Source organism: Struthio camelus, chromosome 12, assembly GCF_040807025.1.
Source record: "Struthio camelus isolate bStrCam1 chromosome 12, bStrCam1.hap1, whole genome shotgun sequence".
Taxonomy (NCBI): Eukaryota; Metazoa; Chordata; class Aves; order Struthioniformes; family Struthionidae; genus Struthio; species Struthio camelus.
This window is the reverse complement of record NC_090953.1, coordinates 496287-513337: the sequence shown is the minus strand read 5'-3', so window position 1 is coordinate 513337 and position 17051 is coordinate 496287. Positions and strand designations below refer to the sequence as shown.

The following is a 17051-nucleotide window of genomic DNA, read 5'->3' as shown; positions in this document are numbered from 1 at the left end:
CGGTTACCGCCTCAGGGACGGCGTCGCCCGGCGCGGGGGGGCTGCCGAGGGCTCCCCCCAGCACAGGGGCATTGCATACTCGCAGCGCGCCCGGCTAATCTGATCCTCCTGTGTAACCTGCAAGGCAGCTCCCGGCCGGTTCCTCTTCCTGAGGAACTTGGTGGGGGGAAGCTTTCCAAGAGGGAGGTTTCCCGCGCGCATTCCCACGGTGGAGCAGCGCGGCACGGTGCTGCAGGCGCCAAGCGGGGCCGGGGGCCGCCAGGCCACCTCTCCATGCAGCGGCGGGCGGGCACCGAGGTCCCCGCGCACAGATCCCCGCCGCCCCGTGCGCTCCCTGCCCGGTGCAGCCTTTGGGGAGCTGGCGCGGGCCCTGCGCCGGCTGCGGATGCCCCTCGCCCAGCGCCCGCCCTAGCGCCCCTCCAGGAACGGCTCCAGCTTCGGTTTGCAGCAGTTGCGGCGGCAGCAGCAGCGCCCACAGGCACCGCCTGCTCCCGAGGGGGAAGTTCACAGCACGTTCGCAGCTTTGCAAGTGTTTTGCAAGCTGGGCTGAGGGGGTGCATCCCCCCCCCCCCGGCACCTCCAGCCCGCGCCGGCCCCTTCCTGCCGGCCCAGGCTGCGGCGTGGGACCGCTCGCAGCAGCGCCGGGGCGCCGGCACCCAAGCCGACCGCACCGGGACGGCCGCGAGGGCCATCGTGCAACCCTCTGTCCTGGCGGTGGCAGGGCGGCTGCAGGCCGTGCGCCCCCCGCCAGCCCCCAGTGCGGCCGCCCCGCCCGGCCGGCCCCCCGAGGCTCTGCCCCGTGCCCCGTCCCTGCACGGGGCCAGGACGTGCTCGCGACAGCAGGAAGCTGCCACCATGGGGAGCGCAGGAGCCGGGGGGCCCTGCAGCAGCGCTGCCGGCCCCCGCCAGCCCGGCGGGAAGGGGGGGCGCGAGCCAGACCCGCGAGCCCCGCGAACGGCGCGCAAGCCCCCAGCCCGTGCCACCCATCCCGGTCCCACAGGGTCCCGGCGCCGCGCGGGGTGGCGGACACAGCGCACGGGCCGTGGGGAGCTGGTTTGCATAGTTCTGAACATTTAATAACTCAAGTCTCTCTAGCGTTATATCCACATCCATTAAATTAAAAACAGGCTCAGGAGGCAGCTCCTGGCTGATTAAATTACAAGAAAAAAATTACTGTGCACCAAAAATGTTATTATAGAAAAATAGTCCTGCGGCCCCCGGGCGGCGGCACCGGGGCGGGCGCCGGGGGCCAGCGCAGCCCGGCACTCGGGGGCCACGGCACCGGCCCGGCCCGGCCCTGCCCACCGGCCGGGAGCCGCCGAGCGAGGGGCCGGGCCGGGGCTCGGGCTGGGAGCAGAACGGATTGTCACCGAGCGGGGGCAAGGCACGTCGGGGGGCAGGGGGGCGCGCGGGGACGCCGCCTGCACGGGGGGCCGTGGCCCCGCGCGGGCAGGAGCCCAGGGCAGAGCCGGCGCGGCGCAGCCCGGGTGCCGGCCCCGCCGGGGAGCACGAGGGGCCCGGGGCGTCCCGGGCTGCGGGGGGCCCCCGCCCCGGGGAGGGCCGAGCCGCGCGGGGCACGGGCCGGGGCGCCGTCCCCGCTGCCCTGCGGCGCAGCCAGGAGCCGGGTCCCCTGGGGGCCGGGAGGCAGCGGGAAGCAGGCAGTGACGGCCGAGGCCTGGCCATTATTGCTGTTGAAGGGCACGGGCGGAGGCGGACCGGCCCCGGCGGAGGCGGAGGCGGCGGGGAGGCAGCCGGGGGCGGCGGGACCGCACACCCCTGCTCAGCGCTGCGACATTGGCCCGGGGGCTCGGGCCGCCGCAGAGGCTCCCCTGGGGGCGGCGCAAAGCCAGGACGGTGCCGAGCGCGGGACGGCAGCAGCGAGGCCCCCGGGCGGCCCAGGCAGCGCAGCGGGACGGTGCCGGGCGGGAGCGGACGGGAGCGGAGTCCGGGCCCCTCGGCCTGGCCTGCCCCGGGCGCCGGGCGCCAGGGAGGGGCTGGAGGGCTCATCAAAGGGCACTTTGGTCTCTGATGAAGGCAGTCCTCTCGCTGTGGGCCTCGTACTCCTCACCGTCCGACTCGGAGGGGCCCTCCTCCTGCCACACATCCGAGGGCAGCCCCTTGTAGGAGATGATGCCGCTGTCCAGGGCGTAGACCTTCACGCCCCGCAGGCTGAAGCCCGAGCGCAGCTGCAGCGCCAGGAAGACGGTGACGAAGATGACGACGATGAGGACGCAGCTGAGGCTGGCGATGAGGACGGGGAGGTTGGCGGGTGGCGGGGCCTCGGCCAGCCCCTCGCCCTCGGCCAGGGCGGGCGACGCGCGGCTGCTCTGCGTCTGGTGGGAGCAGGACAGGTCCAGGCTGCTGAAGTGCGAGTGCGCTGGGCAGGTGAGGCACTCGTTGGCCGTGGGCCCCGAGCAGGTGGCGCAGGACGGGTGGCAGGGCAGGCACAGGTGGGGCGAGATGGGCTCCACGCTGTTCTCCAGGGCGTAGTGTGTGCTCTGGACGCCGGGCGCGAAGCCCGGAGGGCAGTGCTTCAGGCAGCTCTTCTGGTGCAGGTAGTATCCCTCCTCGCAGACTGCAGGAGAGGCAGCGGTCAGCGGGCGCCGGGGCCAGCCCTGCGGCCGGGCCCCAGCGCCCCCCCGGACCCCCCACTCACCCACGCAGGTCTGGCTGGAGGTCAGCGTCTTGCAGCCGCTGCTCTCCAGCTGGTTGGAGAGACTCGGGGACTCGGTCGCCGTCCCGTAGAGCACCAGCGTGAACTTGGTCAGCGTGCCTGCAATGCCGCGGCGGGGTGAGGAGCCGCCGGCGCCGCAGAGGACGCGCGCCGTGCCCCAGGCCCGGCAGAGCCAGCCCGACACGGGACAAGCCCACGGCACCGCGGGAGCACGGGCACCTCCTCCACGAAGCGGGACTCCTCGTGGCACGGCGCCAGCCTGCCGGGACCCCGCACGCCCCTGGGGCGGCCGCTTCCCCTCCCAGCGCACCCGGCTCCAGCCTCTCCCCAGCCAGCGCGGTGCAAAGTGCCCGAGGCACCGCCAGCACCCGCTGCGCCCACGCGGGTGCCAGGAGCACCCGCTGCTCCGTGTCCGTCCCTGGCCCGGAAAGCAGGCAACGGCAGCAGGGACCCCGGCCAGCCCTACCATAGTTGTTGGCGTCACTAGTGTTCTCGATCTCCAGCACCCAGTCCCCGGCGGGGTCCTCGTCCCAGGAGTGCGTCGTCATGAAGGCCCAGTCGTTGAAGCCATCCGCCGAGTAGTCGTGGGGCCTGGGGCGAGAGGGAGGCGAGACGTGTCCCGGGCTGCCGGGACCCGCTCACGCCCACCCGCCCGCGGCAGCCCCAGCACCTACCTGGAGGCCAGGAGGGTGGAGCGGGTGCCCATGGGACTGACGAGATGGATGGCCAAGTCCCCCCGTCGGTTGTAGGACAGCGTCAGCCTGGCCTGCGCGTGCTCCAGCCGGCTGATGTAGTTCGCTTTCCCCAAGCAAGCGTCCACCTTCCGCCGGACCTCCAAGCGCTTCCCGATGTCCCTGGCAAGGAAAGCCAAGGGTGACAGGAGCCCCACAGCCGCACGGGCAGGGAAGGGCGAGCGGGAGCCCCCGCGCCCAGCGCCTGCTGCGGTGCAGCCCGAGCCCGGGAACTCCCCCAGACTCCCGCGAGGGGCTCGAGGGCGAGCAGGCGGCGGGGCCGGCAGACGATCCCGGAGCCGCGGGGACGAGACGGAGCCCTTCCCCAGCCACAGGAAGCAGACGGCCCCAAGCAGCACGCGGCCTTGGTGTCACATGCGACTTGCCCCAGTTCCTGGAAGGACCTGGGGGTGGGGAGGGCTTCGCTCTGCTGAGCGCACGCTACCCAGCGGCCGCCTCCTGAATCCCTGCTCTGTGCCCGGCATGAATGGGCCCTTTCTTCCCCGGACACGGGGCCAGCACCGCCCCGCACAGCCCCGCCAGGCATGGGACGGCCACTGGCGCGTCCTCATCCCCCTGCTGGTGCGCGGGTGGCCTGTTCGCCTGCAGCCAAGCAGGGCCGGCAGCCACAGCAGGGCCGGTTCCCGGCCGCAGAGCCCGGCGCGACGCCCACCACGAGGATCGTCTGTCTGTCCTGCTGCCGCGGCGGGGGTCCCGGGGGAGCAGGGCAGGGCACCAGGCAGAGCTGGCGCCCGCGGTGCCCAGGGACGCCCTCCCCGCGCGGGACGGGAGCTCCCAGAGAGCGCCCCAGTCACAGCCACATGAGACACGGCACAAACGCTGCACTGAGGCTGCGGCCAAGCAGGAGAAGAAGGAGCTTCTGTCTGACCCCTGAAAAGTGCCTCTGTCTGAGGACTCACACTTGCTGCTCCCAAAACCACACTGTCGCAGTCTGGACGTGTCCCCGCTACGCCCTGCCCAGCCGGAGCAGGAGCAGGGAAGCTCTGGTGCCTCCCAGAAACCAAGCTGAAGGCAGCTTTTCCAGCCCTTCCCAAGCCCTCCTGACGTGGTGGCCCACTGGATGCCGAGTTCAGGACCACAAGATCCTCCCTGCTCCCTGCCCTGGGGCCAAGAGCTTCCGCAGCCTGGCTCCCGCGTGGAGCTGTGCACGCAGCTGGCGCTGGGCAATGTCCACCTGGGCTCACCAGCCCTTACTTCGGCTCTGCGAGGATGTCGATGACGCATTTCCTCTGAGGTCCCACCGTGGTCCAGTTCTTGGCCAAGCTCACCATGGCCCCAGCATCCAGCAGGCCGTAGCCGTAGGAGTGGCTGACTGTGAACAGAGAGGCGGTCAGGGCCGCTCCGCGGGGCAGGGAAGCGAGGGCGTCCATGAAGAACACCAGCACCCCAGCTGGTGCCCCCAGCACCCTCTCGGCTCGCAGTGCTCATGAACAGGAGCCCGCCAGCCCCCGGCCTGGTCCAGCCTGCTAGCCCCCGGCCCCCCGGTCACCTTTGCGGCCGACGCCGTTGGTGACCCAGTCGTTCGCGTTGAGGTGCGCCGGCTTCGACGTCTGCACCACCAGGTGCTGCATGTCCCGCCACGTCAGGTTCTTGCTGCAGGGAGACAGGAGGCTCGGACACTGGCATGCGGCTCCTCCCAGCCCCAGAGGAGTCCCAGGCCGAGGGCTGTTGGCTCACACAGGGCTTCAACAGCCTCCCCCCGCCCCGCTCCGTGCCTGGCCTTACTTTGCCTCCAGGGCGAGGGCAATGATGCCGGCAGCGAGGGGTGCTGAGGCTGATGTCCCCGTGTGCGACTCGGTGCATTTCTGTCTCAGGTCGGTTGTCACCTGCAAGAAAGAGCCCGAGGGTAAGAGGTGCAGCACCCAGCCGGACACCTGCAGGGCATCCACCGGGAGCCCTGCTCCAGGGCATGCGAGTCCCTGGCGAGCACAGAGGGATGCGAGGCAGAATGGCCGACCTGGCCTGGTCTGGCTCTGATGTCCAGGGATGCTATATCTCCTGGGGCAGGTCATGAGCTCCCCTTGAGGAGCCTTTAACTCACAGGAGCAACCCAGGGAGCGGCTGTGAGGTGGAAACCTGCACGCCGAGCGGGGCCGGCTCCGCAGACCAGCAGCGCTGCTCGCTGCACCCCGGCACGCGCAGTGCCTGAAGGGGCGACCCACCGGGGCTGCAGCTCGCCACCCACTCCGACCCCCCCCGAGCTCCCAGCCCGCCAGCACCGCAGCCCAGACTCACAATCTGCTTCTCGTTCTGGTTGCCGCTGCTGTAGGTGGTGGCAAGGGTGGAGGAGCAGGCCTCGCTGTACCAGGGCACGTTGCCGTACTGCGTGGTGCTGCTGATGGACAGCGTGTAGATGCTGTTGGTGTAGCCGTCGCAGTTGCAGCTGTCGTGCTCACGGCCCCCATTCCCGGACGCCCAGACGAAGATGGAGCCTAGCCCCCCTCGGCCCTAACGACAGAGGCAGAGTGAGGGCGAGCGCCGGGCTGCTGCAGGGCAGAGCCCCGGGTCAGGGCCGGGGGCTCCCGGGCAGTCCCGGCCCCAGAGAGCCTTCAGTCCAAGTGGGAGAGAAGGGACTGAGAGCCGATGCAGCCAGCACACCGGGAACACCGGGCGCTGCTGGGCAGCCCTCTGGCACGGCCGACCGCAGCACCGTCACACCGCGGTGGCGCCGGGAGAAGGGAGCGCGGGAGATGTTGGGGCAGCTCCACAGAGGCTATGGGTGCTGCCCCCAACGACAAGGAGCTGCACGGCAGCGGGTGCTGCAGCAGCGGGGTTCCCAAGAGCTTGGAAATCACCCAGGCTGACTTTGGGGGGTTTGTATTTGTGTGGAATTCGCAGCTGCCTGGCAGCCCTGCAAGAGCTCCATAAAACGGTGCTGGATCGGCGGCTCGTGAGCGGGTGCTGTGGCCCAACGGGGTGGGCTGCCAGCCTCGCCTTGCACAGCGCACACGTACTTCCGTGCGGGGAACCCCAGGCAGAGACATGCAGTGCAGACGAACCACGCAGGCTGCATCACAGCTCAGCCAAGGCACAAACTGAACTGACAGTGGGCAAGGAGAGCGGGGAGGGAGGACGGGCAGCAGGAGTGAGGGTGAGCTGCTGGCGTGAATCGAGAGACAGGAACCAGCACAGGGATTCACGGAGCGGGGAGAGACAGGCCCAGCGCCGGGCTTGCGGGAGCTTTCTGAGCAGGGAGGACTCGGGGCTGCTCAGAAAGGCGAGATAAGCACTGGAAGAGCCATGACTCAGAGCCATCACACAGGAAGAACCGGAAAAACCAACAGCGCCTGATTGCAGAGACGGGGTGAGAGATAACTCATCAGGGAGAGCCAGGACAACCCAGCTGCCCAGAAGCGCCAGGGCAGGCCTGAGGGAGAGCAGCAGCCGCCCCGGCCCTGCCGCAGCACGCTCCCCAGCTCACCTGGCTGACCCCTCGGAAGAAAGCCTCCTCTGCCAGCCGGGCCGGGCCGTCCACCGTCTTCCCGTCGTCCTCGGGGCCCCAGCTGGCACTGTAGATGTGGATGTGGTTGGGATTGAGGCCGAGGGAATGGGCCTCCACAGCATCAGTCACCTCCCCATCCAGCATGCGCACGCCTAGGGCCAGAGAGCAGACGTCACAGCGCCGGGCCGGCCGGGCGGCCCCGCTCAGCACCGCCGCAGCCTGTCGCCCGCCGCTGCTGCCCCACGCTACAGGCCGTCACGGCACCGCCCTGGCCGGCAGGGCCGAGATGCCGTGCTGCAACCGCGCCGCCGGCACCCGCAGGAGCCGACCGCCAGCTCTGCTCTCCCTGCAGGGGCAGGGTGACACCCACCTCCAATCCTGGCGTTGTAAGCCACGCCAACACCACAGATCCCATTGTTTGCCACGGCAGCCACCTCCCCGGCGCAGCGCGTGCCGTGTCTGCAACGGGAACAGTGCAAAGCACGCTCAGGCGTGGGGTGAGGAGCAAGGAGTGGGCACCCGCCACACCCCGGAGAACCAGCGCCCTGCTTCCCCCATCCGCGCCAGCCATGCCCCTGGGTGCCCAGCCTGCAGGGACAGCCACGCGCGGGGCCGTGTCCGACCCTCCTGCTGCACTGGGCCTCTAGCCGGGAGGGAGGCTGCTGGGGTCAGAGCGGGAGAGAGGGAGGCAGGGGGTTCTCGGTGGGGCAGAAGGATGCATTCCCCCCACGGCCCACTGAGCCCCCCTGGAGCCACGTTTCCCTCCTGCAGCTGGGCTCCACCGCCCTCACCGCCACCTCCTTTCTCACCTGTTGTCATTCATCTGTGTGTAGCGCGGCTGCGGGTCTGGGTCCTGGTCATTGACATCAAAGCTAGCCCCTGGATCCTGGAGGACAGACCCGGCAGTTACAGGCTGGCGACCCAGGCCACCGAGGGCCGCTGCCCTGGGGCTGTGCCCAAAACCCGTGTCCGCGATGCTGGGCTCAGCAACGGAGGGTGCAGGCGCTCCCTGCTGCTCTCCGTGTCCCCCCGCAGCAGGCACGCCAGCAACAGCCACCCGGCCCAGCGAGCTCCCCGCAGCACCCCCCCGCCCAGGGGAGCCCACGCGGTCCAGGGCTGAACCGGGCTGACAGCCCTGCCCCAACGAGCTCCCACGGACACGCGGCCCGACCTCAGGAGCTGCTCCGCCCCAGGGGAGCATCCCGCACTTACGTAGTTGCCCTCCAGGTCCGGGTGGTTTTTCTCAATGCCATCATCCAGGATGGAGACCACGATGCCCTTGCCGGTGTAGCCTTGCTCCCAGGCCTGACGGACGTTCAGGTCCCGCTGGTTTGTGTTGTACTGCCAAAAGAAGTCCTGGCAGCGTAAGCTGTGCCACGTAAGCTGCTGGCACGGCAAGGGGTGCACCCAGACCCCTCCTGGCCTGCTGCAAGGGCGCGCAAGTGGCAGCTTCAGCTCCACTCTCTGTTGTGGTGGAGGGATGAGGAAACCCCACGGGATCTGGGCAGACGACATGCTCAACCCTGCATCGCGGGCCCAGAGCGCTGCACAGGGCCAGCCACAGAGGGGCATGCAGAAGGGATACTCAGCAGCCCTCAGTTCTGCTTGGGCTCAATAAACAAAGCTGCCTTCACAGAGGTCAGACCTGCGCTGGCCACCTGAGCTTGTCGATGGAGACAGCAGCACGAGTACGGTCCCAAATCCTGGGACAGGCAAAGGGCTGACTGCCCTGCTAGCATGGCCCCAGGCTCTCCGCAGCTCTGCCAGCGCCTCTTGCAGGGAAGCTGCAACTCGCGAGCTGCACCCAGGACAGGGCTCCCGCCGCAGTCCTCCCTCCCCTGCTCGTGGTTAGCAGGGCAGCCCGACAACCCTCCTCGGGCCCCGCATCCGCACCCTCAGAGCCAGCACTCAGCACCCCGCGGGCCCGCAGAGCCGCCCCTCGGCGCCCAGGTGCCGCACAGCCCCGCGCGCGCCCTGGCACCCCGGCCGGCACCTACCAGGTACCACTGCTGTGGGAACTTGGGGTCGGTGGGCTCCATGAAGATGTCTCTCTTGGTCCTGCGCTTTGCCACCTGCTGCTCCAGCCAGTGCACCTGGGGGCGCAGAAGGGAGGACGCTGCCGCGCGCCCGCCACATCCCCATCGCCGGCAGCCCGGACAGCGCACGCTGGGCTGGGGGTGGCCAGCAGCTCCCCACACTCCGGCCTCTCCACCAGCCACCTGCCCGGGGGAGCTCGTAGCCCGCTCCAGACCCAGGGCCGGTGAGACGCCCCTTGCCGCAGCCGGGCTCGCCAGGAGCAGGGTGGCGGGTCCAGGGCGTCCCGCCACGCTAGAGGGGCTCCCGGCATCCGTGCCGGGCGCTGGCGCCAGGTGGTTCTGCTCCAGCGGCGCGGCGGGCCGGAGCGCCGGGCCCTGCCGAGCAGCGGGCCGGCCAGCTCGGAGCCCGCTGGCAGCGGCCGTGCCGCACGCCCCGCTGGGCAGGGCGCCGGCCGCGTGGCAGCCCCGGGCCAGCAGACCGCGTCGACCCGGCCAGCGCGCTGGGGCCTGGCACAGCTCGTCCCACGCGCCGGAGAGAGGAGCCCTCCGCCGAGCCGGGACTGCCCCGCTTTCCAGGAACGCGGCAGGCCACCGGCCAGCGACGATGGCTATGCCCGCAGCGGGGCCCCCGGCTCACGCACCGCCCCGGCCGGGCCCCCAGGAGCGGGGCAGGCACCCACGGCGCACGGCACGTACCTGCGGCTCCCGGGCCAAGCGGCTGTGCCAGGGCTGGTGGGGCGAGAGCGAGCGCTTCACCACGCCGCTGTGCCGGAAGTGGTAATAGTCACCAAAGATCTGCAACGGAGCAAGGGGCGAGACGGGCATGAGACCCCGGCCCCGGCTCCCCGTCCTCCCCCCGCACCCGCCGCCGCCCCGGCAGCCTTGGCCAGGGACAGGAGGGGCGGAGGGGACCGGTGCTGTGCCCCACACCAGCTCCGGGCCGGTGAGCGGCACCGCACGGCACCGCCGGGGGTGGCCAACGGGCTGCAGAGGCGCCACCGGGCCCAGGGCGCACCCCAAACCCAGCATACCCGTGTCCCCCGCGGCGTCCCCCCACCGCCCTGCGGCTGGGCCACGGCTCGTCCCCTGGCAGGAGGCCGAGAGCGGCCGGCGAGCAGCTCCGGGCCGGGGCCGGGAAGAGCGCCACGCCAGCGCAGCCCAGCCGGCCACGCCGCCTCCCAGCTGGTTATTTATAAACCCTCTGCAGCCCTGTCACTTCCGTCTCCCCTCGGCACACCCCAGAGGCTGGCCGGGCTGCGGAGTGGCGCATCCCACCCTGCCGCCCGCGACAGAAGGGCCGGTCCCTGCCGGCACGCGGGGCGGACGCCCGCGGCAAGGCCGGCCAGTGCAACGCGAGGGAGAGGGCCTCCAAAGAGCGCTCGGCCCCTGCCCACCCCGCTCCCGCAGAGCCGCGCGCCGCTGCCCCGGCCCAAGCCGGGAGGGAGAGGATCGGCGCTAGCAGGCGCCCCGGCGCCAGGGCCGGGCCGCGCTCCGCGGGGCGAGGGACGCACCGCCCCGCGCTCCGGCAGGCCCCGCGCCCGCCCCGCCGCCTCTCCGCTCCCTGGCGCGCGCCCTGCTCCTGCCAGCGCCGCCGGCCGCAGCGCCCGGGGAGCCCTGCCTCGCGGGGCAGCGCGGAGACGGACCCAGGCCTCCTCCCCACGGAGCGCTGCACCCCGCGACACCAAACAGCTCAGGCCGTTCGGGAACTGCTAGGGAAAAAGCTGCCGCGCGGAGGGGAGCAGCGGAGGCAGCAGCCCCGGTGCCATCGCCCAGCGCGCCGCCGCCCTCTCCGGGCAAGAGCCGAGTCCCGACGGCTCCCGCAGGCCCGTCACCGCTCTGCCTGGTCGCCGGGCGCGACCCGCTCTGCGCGGGGCCCAACGCCGGCAGCGCCCGCGCTCGCGAGGACGGAGCCTGGCAGGCAGCGGTGACCGCCGGCCCGGCCCCCGCCGCGGCTCGCAGCCCCCGGGCAGGCCACGCGGGGCGGCCGTGCTCCCCCGCCGCGTCGCGGGGAGCGGAGCCGCGGGCTGCCTCGGCGGGAGGGAGGGGGTCATCGGAGACCTGCAGCCCCGCGCAGGTCTCCCCTGCCAGAGGGGCAGCCAGACCCCGAAGAACCGCAGCGGCTGCCAACGCCCCTTCTCGCTGCCGTCCCAACAGCGAGTCCAGCTTAGGCAGGTGCTGCCGGGCGGCGCTGCCCGGCACCCGGCCGGGACGTCCCGAGGGCAGCGGCCGTGCGCCTCCCCAGCGCCTCCCGCCCTGCCGGAGCCGGCAGCGCCGGGACCCTTCTCCTCCACCTGGGCCCCACGGCAACGACGGCCGCGCTCCCGTCTCACCGGCACGCCGGCCGGAGGAGCGCCCGCGCTCGCCCGCCGTCCGCCCGCCCCGGCGCTGCAGGCAGAGGTGGCGCAGAGAGCGCGCCGGGACGGCGTGCCTTCGAGGACAGCGTCCAGGCACCGAGCCGAGGCCAGGATCCTTTGAGATAAGGACCCCGGGGCCTCTCGCTGCGGTGCTGCCAGAAGCACCCAGCCCTCCTCCGCCTCCCTCCTCCAGCCTGGCTGCTCCATCCTGTCCCAGCAAAACAAACACCCCCAGGATCGGCTGCAGACGACTCTCCCGGAGGGAGAGCGCGGCCTCCTCCCTCCCCTGCTCTTCCCAGCGGGCCGCTCAGGCTCTCCTGCCAGGGCCAAGCCTGGTCCTGCCGCACGGGCGCTGGGATGGGCTCCAGGCGCGGGGAAACGTGCCCAGGCCAGCGCCTCCCATCCCAGCCCGGGCTGGCGCGCTGCAGGTGCTGCGCGCTCCTGCTCGGCCGGCAGCTCGGCAGCCAGGTGGAGAGGTGCCAGCCCGCAGCAGTGGCGCGGCAGAGGGCCGGCGCTGCCCAGCCAGGCGCGTGCAGCACCGCGCCACGCCGGCTCGCGGGGGCCCAACAGCCCCGTCGCCCCCGCGGCCCCCGAGCGGGCGGCTGGCACAGAGGCCGAGCCCGGGAAAGGCTTCGGGCAGCCAGAAAAAGGCTGGTTTCACCTCAGCCCGGCCCCCCGCGCTCGGCGGTCTCTGCAGCGGCCGGCTCCAGCCGAGTGCTCCCCGCGTCGCTCTGCGCCTCACCCGGCCCCGCGACCTGCTCCGAGACGCCTCCGCGCGCCGACCGAGGCCACCCGCTCCTCCGGCGCCGCCAGACCCCGCAGAGGGGCCTGGCCGCTCACCCCTCCTGCCCCCGGGACACCCCAGAGCCGGGCGCTGCCCGGCGGCTCCCCGCGTGCCCGGGGCGGCCGGGACGGGGCAGCGAGCCGCCCCGACGCGGCCACCTTCCCCGCCCCGCGGCCGCTCGCAGGCAGCTGGCTCGCAGCAGGGCCTTGACACTGCAGCCGCGAGTTGTGCAACTTCCTCTGGGATTTCACCTCGAGCTTCCTTCCTGCCAGAGCCAGCGCAGCTGCCAGGGCGCAGCAGAGCCTCCGAGCCGGGGACAGCAGCGGCCCGTCGCTCGCCCCGGCCCCCTCAGCCCCCCACCCGCCCCGCGGCGCGCCGGCGAACACCCGGTCCTGACCGGCGGCTCAGCCGGTCTCACGCGGCAGCCCCGTCGGCGGTGCTCCGACTGCGCCAGCGCCGCGGGACCTCCCCAGGCCCTTCCCTGCGGCAGCTGCGCCGGGACGGCGGCTGCGCCGGGACGGCCGCGTGCGGGGGAGCCGTGCGCCCGGCCAGGCAGCTGAGGCTGCAGGGCGGAGAGCCCTGCCCTTGCGGTGCCCGAGCCGCGGCCCAGCACCGGGCCAAGAAAAGCGCTGCCGACGGGGCCGCGACAGCGGTGCCGGGCAGCTTTCACCGCGCTCCAGCAACAGGCGCAAGAGACCCTGGGCGGCTGGAAGCGGCCTGCCGGCAGGGGAAGACAGCAGCGGAGCCCGGTGTGCCACCCCAATGGGCGGGCAGCTCTGCCGGCCGCCGGCCGGGCCCCGCGGCTCCCGCGCCCCAGCACCGCAGCCTTCGTTAGCGGAGCCAGCGCCGCCCGCACCCGCCGAGGAACGCGACCAGCTGCCGGCGGCCCGGAGCGCGGCACAGCCGGGGAGCGCGCTGCGGACAGCCCGGCGCCAGCGGGAACGGCCGCGCTCCTCCGCGGTCACCCCGTCCCGCCACCCCGCCAGGAGGGCGGCCGAGGCGGCACACGGCACCTGCGCGGGCCGTGGGAAAGCGGGCGGCCGCGGGACCCGCTGACACGCGCTTGGACGGGCGCTCCAGGGCCGAGGGCGCAGGGCCGCCGCCGGACGGCTCGCTCGGGGCGAAGCCGGGCAGCGCTGAGCCGTGCCCTCGCCTGGGCGCCGCTCCCGCCGGGAGCGCTGCAAGGGGCTGGAAACGCCTCCGGAGCCGACGCAGCCCACGCCGGCGACCCGGCCCCGCGGCCCCGAAAGGGCGGCCGCCGCAAGGGCACCGGGGCTGTGGGCTGGCTCCGGCCGCCGGCTGCCCGGGGCAGAGCGGAGGGGCGCTTACCGGGCCCAGGTTGAGGAATCCATGCTTCTTGGCCAGCCGGTCCGCCTGCCGGGGCCCCGCGGGGACGAGGACAGCCCAGGTGTTGGTGTAAACGCGCTGGGCCAGCACCTCTCGGGCCAGCAGAGCGAGGGCAACCACCAGCGTCCACAGCAGGAGCAGCGAGCAGGACCTCAGATCCATCAGCGTATCGGGGCTTCCTCTAGCTGCGGAGCACCAGGGTCCGGGCAGCGACGGGCCCGGCGGCCTCTTCGGCGTCAGCGCCCCGAGGCGCTCCGGCCCCCGCGCCGCCCCGCTGGCCCCCGCGCCGTCCAAGCGACCATGGGGGCGCAGCCCAGCGAGCCGGGCCCTCGGCGGTACCGGAGCAGCCCGGCCGGGACAGCACCAGGATCTGTGGAAAGAGGGAAGGGCGGTCAGACTCGTCCCGGGCCGGCTCGGCGCAGGCGCCGCAGGGCAGGAGGGCGCCGGTGGGGGCTCGCGCCGCCCCAGCCCGCCGCCCGCGGCACGTCCCGTCTCCGCAGCCGCCCGGCGCTGGGCGAGAAGCCAGGAGCAAGCGGGAGGGGAACCGGCCTCTCCAGTCCCCGGGGGCGACGTCGCGGCGGCTGCGCCAGGCCGGGGAGCGCAGCGGAGCCGCGGCTCGGCTCCGGGCGGCCCGAGACCTCTCTGCTGGAGCCCAACGCGGCGGCCCCACCGCCGCGGGGACACGCGGGCGCCTCGGGAAGGGACCTGGCCGACCGGCCGCGGCGGGGGAGAGCGAGGGGCGGGAAGGAGGAAAGCGGGCGAGAGCCTTGGCCATGTGGTCAGCCGAGCCCCGAGCGCCGCCACCATCTGCCGTCGATCAGACGGCAGCGAGCGCCTTGCTGCCTGTCGCCGTCAACGGCTCCGCTCTGCCCTTCCAGGAGCATAACGTGAACATGGTGACACCAGCGTGACTCATCCCAGCGCAGACAGGAAAGAGCCACAGGGACCGGGATAGAGGACGCGTGCATCTCCTCCGTGCGGGGACCTGCACGCAGGGGCGCTGCAGGACCGCGCACACGGCCTCGGAGGGACCACCGGGAAGGCAGGGTGGGGAGCAGGGCGCCGGTGACCCCACCGAACGCAAAGGAACCTGCTGCGTTAAGGCAGCCGGGGGGAGGCTCTACACACCGAGCTCCAAAGGGATCGCGAGATACCTGGAAGAGCAAGAAAGGCAGGAGCCAGCAACGCGGCGCAGGAGACGGGGCTGGGCCCGGCCGAACGCCACCCCCCTCCCGCCAGCGCAGGGCCTCGGCCCGCAACGAGCCCGCGGCGCCGGCCGGCAGGGAAGCGATTCCCGGCGGCGGGCTGGAGACCCCGCGGCGGGCAGACCGCGCCGCGAGTCAGCCACGCGGCCGCCCCCTCCGCAGACCGGGCCTCGGCCGGCCGAGGCCCCGAGCACCCAGGGGAGGGGAGCCCTGCCCGCCGGATCACGCCAGGCCTAAACCACAGCTCCCGGCGGGGAAAGAGCCTCCGAGCCGCCGGGGAAGGGAACCAGCCAGGGAGCGCGGGGAGCTGAGGTGCGGCGCCAGGGCGGGCGGCGGGAGGCTTCCGCGGGGCGCCCGCGGGCACCCACGGGGGCCGAGCTGCGCGGGGGCCCGGCGCGGCGCCCAGCCTGCGGCGGGACGGACCGGCTTGCGCTGGGCGCCCCGGGCCAAGGGGGTCCGGCCCGCGGAGCGGCCGCCTGGCGCGACACGACGGCGAGGCAGCGCGGCGGCCACGGGGGCTCGGCTGCCCCGGGCATCGCCCCACACCAGCGCTTTGCCCCCCGGGCCGGGCTCGGCTGCCCCGGGCATCGCCCCACACCAGCGCTTTGCCCCCCGGGCCGGGCTCGGCTGCCCCGGGCATCGCCCCACACCAGCGCTTTGCCCCCCGGGCCGGGCTCGGCTGCCCCGGGCATCGCCCCACACCAGCGCTTTGCCCCCCGGGCCGGGCTCGGCTCCGCAGCGGCCCGGAGGAGGCAGCCGGGATGGCGGCGGCCGCCGCGGCGCGGCCGGAGCGAAGTCCCCGCTGGGAGCGGGGCAGATTTCGGCCCGGGGCCGCGGCGCCCCCGGCCCCCCGCGCCCCCCGCCGCCCCCGGCCCCGCAGAGGCCCGAACCCCGGCCCGGCCCGGCCCGGCCCGGCGCGGCGCCCTTACCGCGGCGCGGGCGGCCCTGCCCGCTGTGTCCCGCCGGCGGCCGGGCCCGTCTGGCGGCGGCGGCGCCGCGTCACGCCGCGGGGCAGCGCGCAGCCCCCGCCCCGGACCGAGCCCGGCCCAGGCAGGGGGCGGCCGAGCCGAGCCGAGCCGGGCCGGGCCGGGCCGAGCCGAGCCGAGCGGAGCCGCCTGTTTACGCGCGGCAGCTGTCAGCGCCGCCGCCCCGCCCCGAGCGGACCCGCTCGGCTCGGCTCGGCTCGGCTCGGCCCGGCCCGGCCCGGCCCGGCCCGGCACAGACCCGCTCAGCTCGGCTCGGCCCGGCCCGGCCCGACCCGCTCAGCTCGGCTCGGCTCGGCTCGGCCCGGCCCGACCCGAGCCGACCCGGCACAGACCCGCTCAGCTCGGCCCGACCCGCTCAGCTCGGCTCGGCCCGGCCCGACCCGGCACAGACCCGCTCAGCTCGGCCCGGCCCGGCCCGGCTCGGCACAACCCGGCTCGGCACGGACCCGCTCAGCCCGGCTCGGCCCGGCTCGGCACGGACCCACTCAGCCCGGCACAACCCGACCCGGCACAGACCCGCTCAGCCCAGCTCGGCTCGGCACAGACCCGCTCGGCCCGGTTCAGCTCGGCTCGGCTCGGCCCGGCCCGGCGCGGCGCGGCGCGGCCCGGCGCGGCGGCCGCTCCGCCGGGCGCCGCCGGATGCCGTCACCGCCGCCCGCCCCGCTCCGCTCCGCTCCGCTCCGCCGCGCCGCCGCCCCGGGAGCCGACGGTGCCGTCCCGTCCCGCCCGGTGCCGTCCCGCCCCGCCGCTCACCCGCTCCGCGGCCGGCCCCTGCGGGACCGCGGCGCGACGGCTGCGGCCCCGGGCGGCGCGCAGGAGCCTCCCGCAGAAACTACCGGGAAGGCAGCGACACCAGGAAAATCAATCACGCTCTAGTTTCAAATTTCAGGAGACAGACTCCCACCAAGGAGAAAAGGTGAGAAGTGAACTGCAGTTCATTTCAGCTTTAGTCGTTCTTCAAAACATATACATGTGCACGTATACTTTCATCCCTCACATGCATAGGATCCGCATTAAGAGCAATGCAAAAGCAAAAACCAGCAGAGCCCGAACTGACCTGAATCCTCTGCACTTCAGAAGGGGGTTCAGAGAAGCCCAGGATAAGAGCAGATCTTACATCTCCTGACAAAGAGGAGGAAGTCACTTAGATATCATGACTGAGATTATAAAGCATTAGCAATCGTACAGGAAACAGTCACCTTGGAAACTGAGATGCTGAGAACAACCCAGAAAATCTGGCACAGGGTAGTTTTCTTTGTTAAACTAGGTTAATTTTGAAGGGCAAATATCCGATTCTAACATCGCTTCAGAAACAGAAACTCTAGATTGCCGAGGTGATAACGACATCTGTCCCCAAAAAGTCCCTCCTGGAAACACAAACCGCTTGAGTTCTGGTAAGTCAGAGCTGCCCCCCCCCCCGGGGCCCGTCGTCCGCATCCAGGGGGCACGGCCCCGCACCCCCTCCCAGCTC

At 73.0% G+C, this 17051-nt stretch overlaps 1 protein-coding gene across 2 annotated transcripts; it reads right to left on the bottom strand.

Annotated features, from left to right (window-relative positions):
• Positions 1 to 1051: 1051 nt before the first annotated feature.
• On the bottom strand, positions 1052 to 16652 carry FURIN (furin, paired basic amino acid cleaving enzyme). Of its 2 annotated transcripts, none has more exons than XM_068958399.1 (16): positions 16638 to 16652; positions 13372 to 13759; positions 9601 to 9699; positions 8866 to 8961; positions 8081 to 8209; positions 7678 to 7754; positions 7239 to 7327; positions 6848 to 7020; positions 5662 to 5874; positions 5152 to 5252; positions 4916 to 5019; positions 4621 to 4738; positions 3349 to 3528; positions 3141 to 3265; positions 2657 to 2773; positions 1052 to 2575 (listed from the first exon to the last, which is right to left on the bottom strand). In XM_068958399.1, exons 2-16 carry the CDS (start codon positions 13549 to 13551, stop codon positions 2007 to 2009), a joined length of 2370 nt encoding a protein of 789 aa, XP_068814500.1. In that variant the 5' UTR covers positions 13552 to 13759; positions 16638 to 16652; the 3' UTR covers positions 1052 to 2006. The 2 variants fall into 2 exon arrangements, with proteins under 2 accessions (XP_068814500.1, XP_068814499.1); XM_068958398.1 differs by lacking the exon at positions 16638 to 16652 and adding an exon at positions 16097 to 16181.
• Between the last annotated feature and the right edge of the window lie 399 nt (positions 16653 to 17051).

Bases quoted from the DNA above. Each gene is read 5' to 3' on its own strand.
- FURIN (XM_068958399.1), bottom strand. From the start codon at position 13,551: ATGGATCTGAGGTCCTGCTCGCTGCTCCTGCTGTGGACGCTGGTGGTT. The intron at 8,210-8,865 runs GTAGGTGCCGGC...TTCTTTTGGCAG, and splicing joins TCCCACAGCAGTGGTACCTG to TACAACACAAACCAGCGGGA. The intron at 5,875-6,847 runs GTGAGCTGGGGA...CTCTGTCGTTAG, and splicing joins TCTTCCGAGGGGTCAGCCAG to GGCCGAGGGGGGCTAGGCTC.